This window comes from Egretta garzetta, unplaced genomic scaffold (genome assembly GCF_000687185.1).
Source record: "Egretta garzetta isolate BGI_Z169 unplaced genomic scaffold, ASM68718v1 scaffold81, whole genome shotgun sequence".
NCBI classification, from domain to species: Eukaryota; Metazoa; Chordata; class Aves; order Pelecaniformes; family Ardeidae; genus Egretta; species Egretta garzetta.
Window position 1 is genome coordinate 484,394 of NW_009258671.1, and position 17,629 is coordinate 502,022.

General features: G+C 39.7%; 1 protein-coding gene across 1 annotated transcript in view; it reads right to left on the minus strand.

Annotated features, from left to right (window-relative positions):
* Nucleotides 1–3,256: 3,256 nt before the first annotated feature.
* The window catches only part of EPS8 (epidermal growth factor receptor pathway substrate 8), a 54,169-nt gene continuing 39,796 nt past the window's right edge, over nucleotides 3,257–17,629 (minus strand). Inside the window, exons 17-20 of the mRNA XM_009648724.2 lie at nucleotides 11,494–11,731; nucleotides 7,849–8,029; nucleotides 7,185–7,314; nucleotides 3,257–3,370 (exon numbers count right to left, since the gene is read on the minus strand). Coding sequence (XP_009647019.1) covers nucleotides 3,257–3,370; nucleotides 7,185–7,314; nucleotides 7,849–8,029; nucleotides 11,494–11,731 — 663 coding nt within the window. The remainder of the gene's footprint in view (nucleotides 3,371–7,184; nucleotides 7,315–7,848; nucleotides 8,030–11,493; nucleotides 11,732–17,629) is intronic.

Sequence of the window (17,629 nt, forward strand, 5' to 3'; positions counted from 1 at the left end):
GAATTGCTAGAAGGTAAGTAAACTGTTCCATGCATCAATATTGGTTAGAAGTGTGCTTTACAAATTAAATGCGAGGTCTCACCATGGTTTTCTTTCCCCATGGCCTCCTAAGGGAACAAGCAGACTAAAGGAGTGGGAAGAAGTGCTGTTGCTGATATTAAAAGGTATGTGCTTAGAAAGCATAAAACTGCTGAGTGAACATATGCTGTGAAAACTCTCTCCCTCCACCCAGTTAAAAAAGCAGACTCGATGGCAGAAAAAGAGTAAAGTAGTTCCTATGTTATCAAACACAACTTTTTTTTTCCACATTTAATAAGGCACTTTCTGACACTTAAAAAACTGTTTTGTTTCCTTTTCAAAGACACTTTTCACATATCACATCTTTCTAAAATACTGGTGTAAAATCCAAAATCCTCACTGCTCAAATCCTAGAGAAAACATTTTGAATTTAACACTGCATTTTACCACTGTTTTCATTTAAGACACTTAAAATTTTGAAGAAAACATTTATTTTCATTTGATGACACCCCCCCCAATAGGATCTCTTTTTTGCTTTCTCGTAACTGTCAACAAGCTGAAAATTCAAAAACTGCATAGCAGAGGGGTGAAGCTCCCTGCAGAGTCTTAAATCATCACAGAAATTCCAGCGAAAAGGGAAATCTCTGCCTTAATGCCACTCAGATTTCACAGACTCAGAAATCATGAAGTCTAGTTCAGCAAAGTTAAAAGGGTAAAATACGACTCATGTTGTACTGGGTTGTTATGTCATTAGCGGTTCATTTTAAAACTTTGAAAAAAAACCACAGAAACAAACCAACCAATCCCCAAAGCCCCAGATTATTCTGCTTATCCCTGAAGTATATGGAAAGGTTTTTCTCCCTTGTATCTCCAAAGATGCCTCTGGCATTCTATACAGCTTAACATCTACACAGAAATCCATCTTAAAAAAAAAAAAAAAAGCAGTTGTGAAGCCACCTCTTTTCTCTCAGAGATGAAACGGGGGTGTTTCCTCCAAGACCTCCGCATGCCAAACTCCAGGAAGTCCAAAGTGTCTCAGAGCTGATGCCTCCTTCTGGGCAAAAGCAAACCATGGGCTGAACCTAGAACAAGCTTGCAGAGAATATGAATATTGGCTTCATATTTTGGTAATTAACAGGGAAACAAAGGTGCAGGTACCACCACAGTGCCTTTTACAGAATCAGACATACCTTCCATGAAAAAATAGTGACTCTAATTTTTAAATATGAGTTTCAAAGATATTTTTAGAAGTTTCCTACTCCTGTACTTACAAGTGCCAAAGCATCTATGTAAGAGTAGCTTCAGATCTTCCTTTATTTTCTTAGTCATTCACCACCTAGCGCAGGGGACTTTTTGCTGCACAGTGACCACTCCTCAGGCTAGGTATGGAAGCTTACTAGAGAGGGTGGGGAAGAGGAAATTTTAACTGTGAATCAGAGAACACATCAAGCCTTTGGAGGACTGGGCTTGACAGGCAGCAAGACAGACAATTTTCATAGAATCATTTAGGTTGGAGAAGACCTTTAAGATCAAGTCCAACCATTAACCTAATCCTGTCATCCCACCACTAAACCATGTTCCCCCTAAAGCTACGTGTAGAGGTTGAATGGATGCAGTTATTATGCAGGTGTGCTGGTTCCAACGTTTCCTATAGGGAGAAAGCAATTGAGACTCATCATTTCTTTCACTGGGTAAGACAAGAATTCATTTCTTAGTGATTGCTATGGCAGCTGGAGTCTTCAGTTTGGGATTCGTCACTTCTTGACCCATTTCTGGATAAGACTACATTTAAAAGACAGGTGTCGAACCTATGTACTTTTCACAGGCATAAAGAATATATATTAAATGTAAAAATACACATAGACATGTAACAAACACGCAGAAGAAGCATTTGTAAGGACATTTACAATAAATGGCACTAAACAGCTTTATTAAGATTTTTAATTTTTCTTTTATGAAAAATGAATAGGATTCTTTCTTTTCCCTTGTACACAGAGGAAGAGCAAACTAATGGCAAAAATCAACAATGCTTTCTTATTTCAATACCATCTTTGTAGCCACAAAGATACAACTATTTAACAGACAAGAAATACTGTTTATTGCAGACTTTAAGCTGATTCATGTGAAAAAGGCACTATGAAACTTAATCAAACTAGACGATTAAATTTGTCTAAATTAAGTGATATTATATATTATATATAATACATATATTATATATAAAATCACGCAACCATGTCAAATAACAGAACATTTTTGTGACAAAAATCATTGCATCTTCAAAAATAATATTTGCTGGAAGGGATGTTTCCTCTTCTCCCCCTTTTGCCTCCAGGAATCCACTTTTCCAAAAGATTACATTTATAAAGAAACAATAGCTTTTTACATAAGGAAAAACTGACATCTGGGATCAACACACAAAGAAGTCTAGATTATACACTGTTCTTTTGATGGGTTAAGTTACGAACAAAAAAAAAGCAAGTATATTAAAAAAAAAAAAAACGTACTGCGAATTGTTTCATGGCTACCTACAGCAGATCTGATCACCTCTTTGAGCTGAGCTGCGTTACTATTTTCTAGTTATTCCTTGTTGTGCAGTATTATAGTTCATCACGAGTGAAGTATTGATAAAATCAATGTACAGGGTGTTATTTTGCTATAAACAGCATCATTAGCAATAAAACATCTTGGGAGTGATGCAAGAAAGATTCAGTCTATGTCAGGCTGCTGTTCATTCTCTAAACATTTCCTCTCTGATTGCTGGCATCAGTGACTTAACTAAACATCCTGCAGCCGAATGCATGACAAGGAAGACTGAGCCAAAAAGACATAATTGCAAACTACAGCAAGAGATGGGATTCAGAATCTTATTATTACTGAAGGGTCCAAATGCTTTTTTTATTGCTGGCTCAGCTTCCCTCGGATGACTCACAAAGACATGTTCCAGTTTATCTTTCATGGAGTGGTTAATTCAATAAAGCCAAGACTCATCTTTGGGTGTAAACAAATCACATGCCAATATTTTCACCTGTCAGGAACCTCCACTGAATTTCTCATCTGTTCATTTTCAATGATGAGAAGCCAGCAGCAGGTACTTCTGTGGAGACTACTGTCAATTTTCTTTATGGTGGCTAGTTACATTTACAGTATTATAAGACATTCCCCTGCACTGCTTCCTAAAGCAAAGCTGCATGGTATAATGCTAATGGACAATGGTGTTAAAGAAAAGAGGAAAGACATTTTAGTGGCTGCTTCCTTCATCAAAGGACTCCACACCTGAATCTGTGGCAGCTGCACTGATTTTTTCTTGTCGTCTTCTCATAATTTCTTGCAGTTCTGAACTACCACTGTTAGCCTATAAACAAATAAAAAAGAAAAGGAGTTTACTCTTGGTTATTAGACATGATGAGGATCCTCTGCCAGGATTTTATTAAGACAGATGTTTGAACAAGTTAAATCCACTTTGCTGCTCCAGAACTAAAGATGCACTAAGAATCTGGTTAAATAACATTTGGAATAGGAAAGTATTTACACTATCCTTAAATGTGGACCAGAAACGAACCTGCAGACTATTAAAAGTGTCAGCTTGACTTTTGGCACTGCTGAGCATCTTTAATTCTCACTCAAGCCACTGAAGTGTTGGATATTTACGGGGTGAAATATGGCCTCAGTAAAAGCAGGGTTAAAGCCCAGCAAGTTTGTTAGGATTCCACCCTTGAGTAGTTAATTGTCATGGCAATCATATTTAGAAATTAAAGCATATAAATCCTTGGTGGGTTTAGGTTTATGTAAACACAAAATTCATGCATACACATGGGTTTGTACAGCCAAGGCCTCAAATAAAGATTGAGATACCTAATCTTAGTATCCCGCATTATACGATACAACATCGTGCATTCGATGTTCAGAGACACAGGCTTCAACCTTAGGACAAAGTCTTAAGAACTGAATTATATTAACTGTACTAGCAACAGTGTAGTACAGTGAGGACAAGGCCTTATTTCACCTTTCAAGGTGAAAAACAGGTCTGCTGAGCTAGCTGCAAACAGATTGCTTCAACAACGTAAACGAAGTTATTAACAAGGCCAGGACACATATCCATCCACTAGAGCAGAACTTCCCAAAGTGTGCATGACTTTGAATGAGACTAGAGGATTACAAATCAAGAACCCTAGCTGCTACTGTGTTATTTGGCTATGACATGACCTTCCAAGCTTTGAAACTATCATCTTCCAAAATAGTCTCTGAATAAAGAAGCAGAAACTGTTTTTGACATTTGTAAAGCAAATTTCAGGACTATTAAGGGGAAAAAATCCTTCAGTTGATTCTGAACTCTGAAAATTTATCCCACTACATAAAATTTAACTTAGATTTATCCCATTATATCCATTACAATGCACTCTCAGATGCCATTACCTGGCAGACAGGTTAGATATTCACAGGGAGGGAGGTGAGGATACTTCTGCTAGGTAAATTATCATTGCTTTCTCCTCCCAGAGTGGAAGGGCAAAGCAGGGGGCTTATAATCGACTCCCTGAAGGTGAGAGAGCACTTTTATTTGTCTTAATTCATCTTGTCCTTGCCCACTTGGTTTCAGACACAGAGCAAGTGCAGCAGTCAGCCATTACTAAGTAAGTCATGCATAAAAAACATCAGCAGATACTCGACAACGTGCTTTATCAGAGGTCATGTGCAAATATTTTCCTGAAAACAACGGAGCAGCCAAGGTTGAAACAGTTTACCTTCCTGATAACATCAATAACAACACGACTGATGAGCTTGAAACGCTGCTCAACTAAACCAACTGCAATACATCATGTGGCATGGCACAACAGGCACAACCTATTCGGAGACAGGGTAGCCAAGTAGCCTAGGGCTGTTCTTGGGAAGACAGTTTTTGGAACAGATGGCTAGACCTTGGCCTTAGTGATTTACCCAGCTTAGTCTCTAACCAGACCATGAGGCATCAGTAAGGTCCATCGTTCAATCCCACTTCTGCGCCTGGGTCATTCCTCTCACTGAGGAGTCAAAGAGAATAAGCCATTCTTCCAGCCAATTTGATACATATATTAGATAGAAACCATGTTCAGTTTTAGAGGGATGTGTGCCCATGCTTCCCATTGATGGAGCAGGAAGACAATGAGAACGTGGACCCAAAGTGTTCCCTTCTGTAGATGACAAAGGTGGTGGTCAGGATCTTGTGTCTCTATGCTTATCTTCTATAGCGCTTTTCAACACCAGAGCTTGAAACGCTCAACAGAAGTTATGGCAATGGACACATAAAAACTCATAATCATGGACACTTATTAATATTTTCACTTTGCAATGAAAAAGTAAATCCAAATAGATGACCAGCCAAGTAGCTGTTATATACTGTACTTGGTATACAACGTGAACTTCAACTCTCTGGAGCAACCCCAGAAAACAGCTCCCAGGGGGGATAACGCTGATCAGTACAAAGAGTGTGGTGCATCCTGCCTCCTCCTGAGACACCGCTGCTCGCCACCAACATTTCCCCCTGGCTGAAGGGAGGTGTTTGGCCTTGGCTATCGCCAGCTTTCTGTTGTCTGACGCATTGGTCTCATAAAGTCTTATCTTTCTGCTTTTGCTTGGCCAGGCCCAGAAAGCTGTAAAACCCCAAAGACCTTCCCCACACTTGCAGTCTATTTATACAGAAGCCACAAACTCCATTAGGGTTCCAATCAGAAATTACATAAATTCTGAAATTCATCAATTAAACCTCAAATAACTGATGCAGAAATAAATATTTCAATTACCTTTTCACTAACAAAATCCAATGACCTTGTTAAACTCTGTTTATTAACACTTCTAGAGCATTTATTAGACAAGTTTCGACTGCTCAGTTTCCTGCAGAGCAAGACCTAACTGAGGCAAGCAGAATGACAGCAGAGAGGGAAAAAAGGGCATACTTCTACAGTCCAGTGCATCTCTGCTTTTCAGACAAATTACCACCACAAAGGCACTTCCATCTCAGTACACAGAAGCCTTATGAAGCTGAAATAAGATTGTTGACATTCCAGAAAAATTGAAGAATACACATATATCTTCACTAGGAAATGATGGATTGTAGTGACATACATTCCTAAGAATAAAAGTCAAATCTCTTCCTCTCACAGGAAAACACGGCTTGAAGAAGGGAATAAAGCACTCTTAACAGTGTTTGAAAGTAATGCTCTCTGATCCACACTGATCAGGTAAATTGTAAAATATGCATCATCATAAACTTGTCTTTAACAATATGCCTGGTAGTCAAAGCTTAAAATCATTTAAGCAAGACAATCCCAGCTTCAAGAGGAGATAGAAACACATTTTAAACTTCTTCACTATTTTCTTTTAAACAGGATGTGAAGAATATAGTTTCTCGTTTGGATTAGTCTCACCTCTAGACAGTAACGAGTCTGTTTCTTCACTTGCCACAGAAAGTTTTAAAAATAAAAAAAGAGTGGATTCACCTGCAGTTCTCCTGTTTAAAACTGATAAGCGTTCTCCCTAGCACAACACCATGTACAAGCTTTTAATGTGTTTAAGGAAGAATTAAAGCAAACTGCCACAGAGTGATGAATACAGACATACAATGTTTTCATCCTCCATTCAGTAATTCTGCTAGCATAGCATCAAATGTGTTTTCCCCTGCTTAGGAACCCACTAATACAGATGCCCCAGTGTTTGACCTGAAAGGCTTAGAGATTTAGCAGTGAGCTCACTCTACCACTTTCTCATGCCTAATAAATCAAATCTCCTCTACAAAGATAAAGCAAAACTAACTCATCACCACCAAAAGTACCAGGCAGAGCAAGAAGCAAGAAAAAGGGCATTTTACTCTCTCCTCTTGGTTTCCCCAAAACCCTTTTTGGCTCATTTTGTCTTCTTGAAGTCTGATTACAGCACACAATGTCTTAAACTTGAGTACTACCAGGCACTTTTTCTAATACTTTTGTGGGCCCCTTTAGAAGTGGGGAGAGATCCCACCTAGTGATTTGACGGTTGCTGTTTCAACGGATTAATACCAAATAACTCAGGTACAAATAATGCTTATCAATGTTGATGGGAACTGAGAAAAAACAGCTGCTTCACAGAAAGAGCAAGTTACTTCTATAGGTTAAAAAGTGGCCACCCAGAATTAGGTTAGTATGAAGGGTCATACATACCTCCAAGGCAGATTTCTGTACCGTAATTTGGCTGTAGACTCTAGACCCTTCTGGGCAAACAGTCTTTAGTTCGTCTTTATTGAGGGAGAAAAGCTGGGCACCTGTCAGCACGCCAAGGCTGTTGACAGTCCTGTGGTCACACCAAGGGAACAAAGAAGAAATAAGCAAAAATACACTAGCCAAGGGAGAGAATCAGGTTATCCTCATCCCACATTTTCTCAGGTAGGGCTACTAAATTAAGACAAAACTTTCACAGAATGCTTTGGGTTGGAAGGGACCTTTAGAGGTCATCTAGTCCAACCCCCCTGCAGTGAGCAGGGACACCTTTACTCTAAGTAACAGGACTCTTGAAGTCAATTCAGTATCTGTTATAACAAGTATATTTTGGTGGAGGCTAATGCATATATTTTTTTTTCCTAAATACATCTATATCTCTATAGATCTATGACCACATTGATATATATTGATATATATATTATATACATATGAATACATAAATATTTATGTATATATATGTAAAAACAAATTATTTTTTCCACGGGTGCAGCTGACGTGTTTTGATTTTCAGAAGGCTGCTTGATTTTAAAAAGTGGGCAGACCATATCCTAATTACTGACAGGAAAATAAGTTTAAGAAGTTTTCTTACATTTGCCCTCATACTTACACAGGGTTGAATCCTTTGGACTCCAACCATGCTTTGACATCCTCAGGTGAAGAGTCGTAAGTGATGTTAACTACCGGGATGTTTGGTCGTGGCACGTGGAACTTCCTCTGGGCAGTGCTCCGGCCGATGGTGAGCCGGTGAACAAGTTCATCCTGCACCTCCTCCATCTGCGATTTCCTGCCTAGAGAGAGGGATGCCCCACAGGAGTTATTCTCAAGGTTGCTTTATCAAAGCCAGGTCATTTCTTATACTCCACTTGAAATCTTAGCTTCCCTAGGGAAGACTTCAATATTCCCACTCCTCTTTTTGCAAAACATTACAAAAGCAAACACACACACATACTCCCCACCACCCACCCCGCCCCAAATTCAACTGAGACCCTAGAAAGAGGAGTTGCATTTGGTGTTGCACAGGGGTGTAGATCAGCCCGACAGCACCCAAGCTGTAGAAGAAAATGGGCATGGAGGGTTATTCAATTGTCATAGTCTGCATTTCTTCAAATAGAATTAAGATGTGTTAAAAATGAAAATGAAAAAATTAAGATTGCTTACACTGTGGAAAGGCAGCACTTTCTACAAACATGTTTTAAAAGAAAGCTCCACTTTTTAGTGCAAATCAATGTAGGCAAAAAAATTTCATGGCTGCTGACACGTATCACCTTACATCTAATAACCTATTATAGTAATGACATTTTTGAAGGGGTTGTAAGAAATTTGAATTCAGTCCAAGCCTGGAGTGACTGGTTAGCTGAAACAATGTCACACTTTGCATTAAAAAGAGAAGAAAAAAAAAGTAGTTGCTCTCACCAGAGACACAGGAATTGGGCAGACTTTTTTTTTCTTCCCCATCCCCCAAACCAAACCAAAACTGGACACTATGCTGTCCCACAGAACCCATTTGTCTGAAGCATTTAGTTCAGTTGCTGATCATTAGCAGGCAACAAAATGAAATGCTTTTAATGCATTTCAACAAGATCAATTACAATGACACTGAAAATTGTTTAAAATGTGGATTAGAAGTTCTATGGATTATTTCACAAAAATAGGTAGAATCCAAAAGCATGTAAATATCTTTTTGGGCACAGAGAAGATACTGATGTAGCACAGTTAAACTCTCCATGCAGTAACCCTGGAATAACTACAAAAAGCCTTTGAGACACAACTTTAAACGATCTCAGAAATCCTCAGGATTTCCTTACCAAGACAGTCATCTTTATTCAACCTTCTCACTTTTTGATACACAAACAGTAACTACAGCACCTTCTCTCCCATTACACTGACAGCAACAGAGGAAAACAACACAACTTCAATATGAAAAAAATGTAAGATAGCAAAAATGTTTCTTTCTGTACTTTCCTTTTATATCGTCCCAAAACCTCTCCAAGGATCACCATCTCTAGCCAGTTAGACAAATAAAAACAAACTTTACATAGGCTTGCTTTTAGGACTATTGTTTTTTAATCACAACAACAACAAAAAAAGAAAAATCCTTTGTTTAGCCATTATTTTTTTTTCTTTTACAAAATAGCCCCAGGTTGAAAGTGGACAAAATATCTCTAGTAAAATATTTGAGGCATTCAGGCCTTATTGTGTTGCGGTTTTTTCCCCCAGAGTGTGAATCAGAAGCCAAAATGATATGTGCTCAGCGGTATGTGATGGTCTGAGATGGGATATACAAGTAAAGCCTTTAGGCAATGTTGTCAAGGCATGCACCAGTTATTTTCCCAAACAGGAAAAGAGAGAGAAAATTGCTATCTTCCTTCTATTTACACAGATTTTGAAGGACTTATGTTTTATCCAGACCGAGACTACATCAAAAGATAAGTATTTAGCTGTTAGATAACAGATTCTCACTGTTGTTAGGTGCATTATCATAAATAAACAAGATGCGCTTGGCGTGAAGCAGACGCTACAGGGAGCGTTCTCTGCAGGGTTCAGGTGGGTACTTGGGCAGCAGGGGCAGGGGCAGGGTTGCCCATCGCCTTTGCAGAGGCAGCCGTTCTGCCAGGGCCGTGAGGTACCTGAAGCTCCTGAACTGGGCTTGAGCAGCAGCTCCCCGCAGGGCACAGGAGCTCTCACGCGTGGCCCAGGGCCTCAGCGGATGCTGAGAGGACAAGAGATGTCTTGCCACCGCTTAGCCTACAGCAACACTTCACACCTCACACCCTGTACTTCAAGCCAGGATGGTCTTCACTTTTTCCATCTGTCACGGGTAGAGCAGGCCAGCATGGATTCAAGGGAACGCGCCTGCTACAGCAAGCAAAGTTCTTACATGGAAATAAAAGTATCGTTTTCTGTCCGCGTGTGTGTGTGTGGAATTCACCCTCACTTTCCACATAATTTCTAACTGCTTGGGTTTCTGTTTTTATTTAAGTAACAAACTGCTGCCCAAACTGCAGAAGCTGGCCCTACTGTTTCTTTGGGAAACAGCAGTGAAGCCTCCTGCCCGGCTGTTCTCCATTTATAACTTCCAGCCAGCCAGTCTGTTATGTGAAAACATTAAAAAGGGCCCAGAGCCTTCCTGAGTTCAGAGCTTAGGCGAGAGCTTGTCTGCCACCAGGCAATGTCAAAGCAGGCTCCGCCGACTGAGCGGGGTACCCAAGCAGGCACGCTTCCCATTGCCTGGGGACAGGGGGGAAAAGAAGCCATCCTGCAGAAAGGTTTACGCTCGGTGCCAGTTTTTACCTCAGGTAGAAGTGGGATTTTCTGATAAGGCAGGGAGGCGGGCGATGGGAGAAGCTGTCAACTCCTGAACTGCAAAAAGCTTATTGTAACAGCTACTACTTTAAAAACTATAGCAAATGCCTGCCTAAAAGTTTCAGTTATTTTTAAGCCAAGCAATCACATTGCTTAAAGTGCAGTTAGGACAGAATTTATTGACTAAATATTTAAAGTTCTCCTAACCTAACCTGCTTTTCAGTCAATACAGAGTAGGAGCCTCAGCAGCCGACGGGCTTTACATTTACAAGGTGGCCTTAAGCAGAACTTTGCATGACTGCCACACACTGCTGGAAGCAGGCTACCATGCTTTTCCAGCTAAAGGGCTGCAGAGTACGTTCTCTCATCCTCCTACGACAAGGACGCAAAAGTTTGCTCGGTGGCCTGCCAGTTGCTGTTGCTTTGACCAAGCTGAGGGAACCTGATTATAAGACGAGTGTCCTAACAACACTGTTACAACATGGTTCCTATGCATCAGCCAGACCAGTAACTCTTCTTGCAAGCCTTGGATACACGTTCCGGAATGGTGCAAATGCCCTAGAAATATGGATGACCATGGACAGAAGTGTAAAAACAGCCTAACTGATTTTAAAAGCAATTTAGATTTTTCAGGTGGAAAATGTACAAATACCAGCATGGGCATTTAAGTAAGTGTTGAAAACCACTGACTGAAGATCCCAAACAGTCATAAAAGGAGATGATTTAGGGCTGGGACAGGCACAGAAGTGTTTTGTCCCTACTTACCATCGTGATTAGCGAGGGTCAGAACACAGATACATAGAAAATGTGTATTTTTAAACATAGGGTTAAAGCTAAATATTTGATGAACTTTAATCTGAAACACAAGGTTTTAAGGAATTTAAGGATTAAGCAAAACGCACAGGAATGGGAGAAATACATTTTTTTCTGGCTTCTTAGACAAACTTACGATCCACAGGAACTTGCTTCTGCCTCTGGGTGTCTCGTGCAACGCTACCACCACTGTCACTAGAGGTGCTGCTTTGGCGGCTGACGGTTGCTGGCGCTTTGGGCACGGGAACCGGAATAGGTGCTGGTGCGCTAGGAGGGAGGGGGACAGCCACGGGGACAGGAGCGGGTGTTGGAGGTGGCAAAGGAGTAGCAGGAGCTGGATCGGGTTGTTTTGCAGCATAGTCCGTCCTTTGTTTCTGAAAAGGTGCAGAGAGACTCGGTTTGCCAACAAAACTTGGGCAGGACATCAGACAAACTCAGGTTTCTGCAGAAAATGCTGGGATGCTTTGCACCAACTGATTTCATTTATTGCACAAAGACATCTCACTTCCAGATATAGTTCCAAAATTTGCCAAAACTTGATTTGGCGTCAATGTTTGGCATCAATTTCTTTCTCTGTCGGGCACAAAATTCACAGCAATGGCATCATCTGAAACACATTTCTTTCTTTCAAGCGGACGAGTTCTATAACTGAAACTGGTTTTAAATCCCAAACTTCTACTACCTGGCACTTTTTAACAGCTTCCAAAATTTTTTAATTGTTGGACTTTATCAGTGTAAAAATGTATACTATAGAGAAGTTATGTAAAAAATAGTGAAAAGTGAACATACCCAGCCACACCTAAGCCTGACTAATGGTTTAACTTACAAACGCCACTGAGGCTGGGATAATACATTGTTTCTTGAACTGCAGGCACCATTTAAGAGGTTCCTGCTCCTCCTTCCCATTCCGTTGGGCCTTTTCAGGTAATTGTGTGGTCACTACAGGCCACCTCAATGCAATAACCCAATTAAACTCCCCCAAACTCCACAATTCTTAGAATAGGGCTGTTGTTTCTTTTCCCCCGCTTTACGCAGTATTCTAACGACATGCAAATTATCTTGCTGCGAATAACTAACTAGCAGGTGTATCAAGAATAATTCTGCGGAATAGTTTCTTTTCTCCTTTTTTGCCTTTAGAATGGCGCCAGTTACAGGAAGAGGCATGTATTTTCCCAAAGCAATCCCAAAGACAGGCAAGCCCAGAAGCTCATAAGCGACCTGTGCTACCCTCGCCTTTCAAACAGTTCAAACGCCACATCTCACTGATTTAGCAGTGCTCCCTCTCCACGGCTTTGGACTAATGCAGCTTGAAAGTTTAATATTAAAGTTTGTTTGCTCAGTAGGGATGCCTCATTTCTTAGTTATGAGATGTCTGCTTACTTTGGTAGGAAAACAGATGAGTACATTCCCCAGATTCATTGCTCCTTCCTGAAACACTCTTCCCTATTTCCTTGGAGGCAAAGGGTTTATGGCAGATCAAGTAGGGAAATATTTGTAGGAGCCATATGTTAGAATCTGAGCAGCACATCGCTGCCCTGACAACAATCAAACTTTCATTAAATGTCAGCAACTGCCCTTACACAGGAATCCCCAAATTGGTAAGTCTAGCTGATGGACAAGGTATTTTGTAGCGAATGTAAACAGGGACCATTGCAGCTAAGCTATGCTGAGTTACAGCAGGAAATTTATCCTGTCAGCTTCTATGGCCATTCAAGTAAGCCCAGGAAAAAAGTCTTTAATTTCCCTTCGAAATTTTCACTGAAATTGTAGTAGTCGGCTACTAAAGCAAAAATATAGTCTTACAATACATTCTCATTAAACCTTTTTGTTGTGGGTTGTTGGTTTTTTTTCCTTAGCATTTAGTTGTTCAAAGGCATTCATCTTAATTATTTTGTGTTCATCTTGTGCAGTGCATTGTGGGGAGATTAAAAAAAAAATTCATATGATTGACTTTTCTGTATTCTACTACTTCAATGTTAAGACAATAAATGCTTTTTTAAATGTCAAATGCCAAGAAAAGTGAAATGCATTATAAAAGAGAACAAGCAGAATAATGTATATTTAAGAAACCTGCCCTTTGGCGGAAAGAGAGTGCCCTACTAGGTATATAGTAAGCATACCATAGTTTATGATACATAGATATACTACGGTATATCCAGTATCTTGTTAATGAATTTAAAAATTTCACAGATATTAAAATGTTTTAGTGATAGCCAGACATTTTTTCAATCTTGCTCATGGATTCCAATTGCTAGACTGTTTTCCCCACAATGTACCCTCATGTGTGCCCCAACCTTCTTAAACAACATGCAAGGAAAAAGCGCGTCTCTTTTTATGGTATAGAGGATTCATTACAAACCAAGGCATCAACTGCATACCACCACAATCATAATCCAGCTAAACACTACACGTAGCTCTCAATGGGTGCTACTGATGTAGTTTCAAAAACATGTTGTACTGCAATCACAAGTCTCATCAAAACGACTTGCTGGAGTGAAAACAAAAATTAAACTGGAAGCATCACTCAAATTCTAAATTTAAAGATGAAACCACATTGAAATACAATTCAAATTTTGTTGAACAGGGCACAAAAGCCAATTATACATTTGAATCACATCTAACAGTTCCTTTTTTAAACACTTCTTTTTTTAACTCTAGATCTTTTGAGGACATCCACACATTCATCCCATCACTTCTATTCATTGCTACAAACAAAACAAGCATGCAGTACAGAATTCGATAACTACATAGTCCAAAAGAGTAATTTTTGAGGCTTGATATCAGATGAGCAGTTTTGTTACCTCTGAAAGCTCTCCAAGCAATTGCTATGAGGAAAAATGGAGTAAATCACATCAAATAATACTGTTAGAAAGGTAAAAAGTAACTGCCTCACATATCACTCCTGAAATGTCATACACAGTAGCAATTTAAAAAAGGACATCAGTGCTAATAATTACCTCTTCTTACTCACTAAGCAACTCACAAAGTGAGTTATTCTTATTTTCTTCTTTCAAATAATGAGTGGAGCGTTGGCTACAAAACATACATATCTGACACCATATAAGCAACCAGCTCTTTTCAAAGCATCTGTCCAGACAGAAACTTAGAAAAAAACAAAAAAAAAATGGTAATGGACTAAAGATTGTAAGATGAATGTAAAGAACGCTTGCAACTGTAGAACACTAAGAATTAAATCACAGCAGGTATCAAAAAAAGGAACTTATTTATTTTAGCTTAGAAACTGAGGTAAAGGTCACTGCTGACAGACATGAACCCACTAATTTGCTGACAGCCATCAGAACAATGAACAATCCCAGTTTGGTTTCTTTTTTTCCTTCTTCCTTCTATCTTTTTCTTTCATGAATAAACTTGCAGTCCTCAAACTCATGTAAATTGGAGCAAATCCTTTAGATTATTTGGAATGGTGATGATACACAGTTATTAAAAGTTGGGATATATGATAAAAGCTTGCTGGGACAAATTTCTTTTTTCTTTTCTTGCCAGAAAACATTTGTTTTTTACAGAATAAAAATAGTGGTCCCAAAGCTCTTTTTCAACACACTACAGGCTGCATCTTGTTAAAAATCAAGATACCACATGATCTGATCCCTTTTTAATGTAAGTAAGATAATAAGTTTGAGCAAAAGTGCTAACAGTATCAACCCTAATTTTGGATCATTGTAAAAGAACTGGGAACAATATATTTTCAAGTACGTTTTGGCATCAAACCCAGGGAATACGTGTATTCAAACTATGGCAAATACAGACATTAAAGAGGCCTTGGATACCTCCATAACTAGCCTTAGTGCTGGGAAATGCTCTCATTAAATTAACAGAGACACGGAGCATTTCAGTGCCACATCCCTGGTTTGCACAGTGAGAGGAGTTAACCAAGAGGGCTGAAGAGCATTCAGCCTCAGTTTTGTCAACAGTATGGTGATTTGGGTGTTTTCTTGAGACTCACATTGGTGACCTCTCAATTTGGGGCATATACCTCCTTCTTTTGGCTATATTTTAAGAGAGAACCAACTACTTGCCTACCCCCAAAAGGGACGATGAGGTACCCAAGACTGGAGGAGCAAATTTCAAGCGAGGTCTTTCACCAGAGTTTCCTTTGGTGGGCTCAGCTATTATGCAGAGTCTACCAGCTGCCTATTGAAGTCCTATTACAAGGCACCTAACTAGCTCTTTGTGGGCTGTAAGGAAGTTATGTTTTTATTGGCTTTAGAAACCCGCCTTGCCAGAAAGCAAGTACATTAGGATGGAAGAAGGAGAAATTTAGACAGAACTTACTTATTCAAATTGGTATTAGCTAGTATTAGTCCCCATTTCTTCAAAAAAAAAAAAAAAAAGGGCAAACTGGGGACTTTTAATTCCTATCACTAATCAAATCCTTTTCACAACTATTTAAGACCAGGTTGGACAGGGCTCTGAGCAATCTGATCTAGTTAGCGGTGTCCCTGCTCACTGCAGGGGGGTTGGACTAGATGACCTCTAGGGGTCCCTTCCTACCCAAAACATTCTATGATTCTGTGATTCTATTCAGTACATTTTTGTATAATAAGTGGCATCCCATAATTTGGGTTTAGATCAATGCTGAATTGGACAGGAGACTTTTTTTCTAACGCCATCAAAAAGTTGTGGTCTGATGGCAATTTCAAGAGCACTTGATATGAAATGGGGTAAAAGAGATAAAATGGCTCCTGGTCAAAAATTATGACATCTCTTTGGCCACTGCAAAATGAACACCTGGCAACTGCATCTCTTCATTATCAAACACTTCATGGTCTGCAGGAAAGATGCCAGTTGGCAAAAGATGAGTATGACACTATGGCACTAACCTGGAGCACAAATGCCATGCTTGAGGGGAAACAACTTCCCACAGAGATATTTTAAGAAGTGAGCTGCTAAACAAAGAGACTTGAAAGAAAGGTTTTAATGGTAGATAGACAAGAAATGCAAAGGATGCTTGTCCCAAGTGAGGTGGAGGCTTTTGTCTTGGTGTTTACACACCACAAACATGCCTCTTACATATACTGTCACACTTCTGTGGACAGCTGTGTTTTATTAAAATAAGATCACAGGATTGCATTTGGCTTAACATTTAGTCTCTGTGCCTCAGGATTTCATACAGATGACTGATAATATAACTGTCTCACCTCACAAAGGGTGTCATGAGATTAATTAACATGCCCACCAAGATACACACCTCCATCCCAATTATGTTCCTCAAATTTCTTTTGCAAGAGCATTAAAAAAAGTTAATAAAATCTATAGTAAATAGGAAATGTTATGATTAATTATTTTCTAGGTTCACCTTCTTCACAAAAGAAGAAATCAGAGTGCTTGGGATGGTGAAGTACTGCTGCTAGGTCACAATAAAAAGGCAGACTGAACCACCAACACCACAGGGAACTCTGATAGTCAATAATTAACATCAGTGGGAAAGATAAACAAGCAGGAAAATGCTCTCCTAAATGTACAAAAGTACCAAATAAGCAAAAATACAGTTTTGCTGGAACTAATTCAACTAACCAAAAGGAAGACAATGTTACAGCCTCTGAGTCACAAAGATGATGAAATAACTAGGATATTGCTCTCAATGTTCCTGCAAGTATCATCTTAGACAATTCGGTGCTTTCAAGTAACTATCTGGGGCCTGGATCCTGAAACGGACTGAGAGAAAAAACAGGATCTTATCTAGTGCCTGGTCTCAGTGGTCACTAGGAGAGAGAACGGAGTGAAAGGCAAATTAACTTTGTAGCTCTGAGAATAATTGCGATCACGAGGCACCCATCTCTCAGAGAAAGGGTGTCTGTCTGTAGAATAACTGAATGAAAAAAAATTATTTCTTTCAATGGAATCCTTAATCATTCCTAATAATCTAGAAACATCCTTTGGTCAGCTGTGCTTTGAAGGCCATTGGTCTGTAAAGAAACACACTACCCTTGCACATAGCACTTATCTGCGGCGCGAAGCGGCCGGGGTGCTCACCGCCGCAGACGGGCTACTTTGAAAGCAGCCTTTCAAAAACCAAAGACGACTTAGGAGACAGGCAAAAGCTGTGCACTGCCAGGCACTGAGCCTGCTCATGTTCAGGGTCTGGCAAAGGCAGTGGTAGGAACTACTTCAATTTCCTGCTCTACCCACAAAGTTTTCCTGTTTGACCTTGGGCAAGGCAGTCATCCCTTCAGTGCTTCATTTATCTTTGAAATAGCAGCAATGTCTCATAGCGCTGTTATGAAAATAAATAGGGTTATGCAAACAGATCC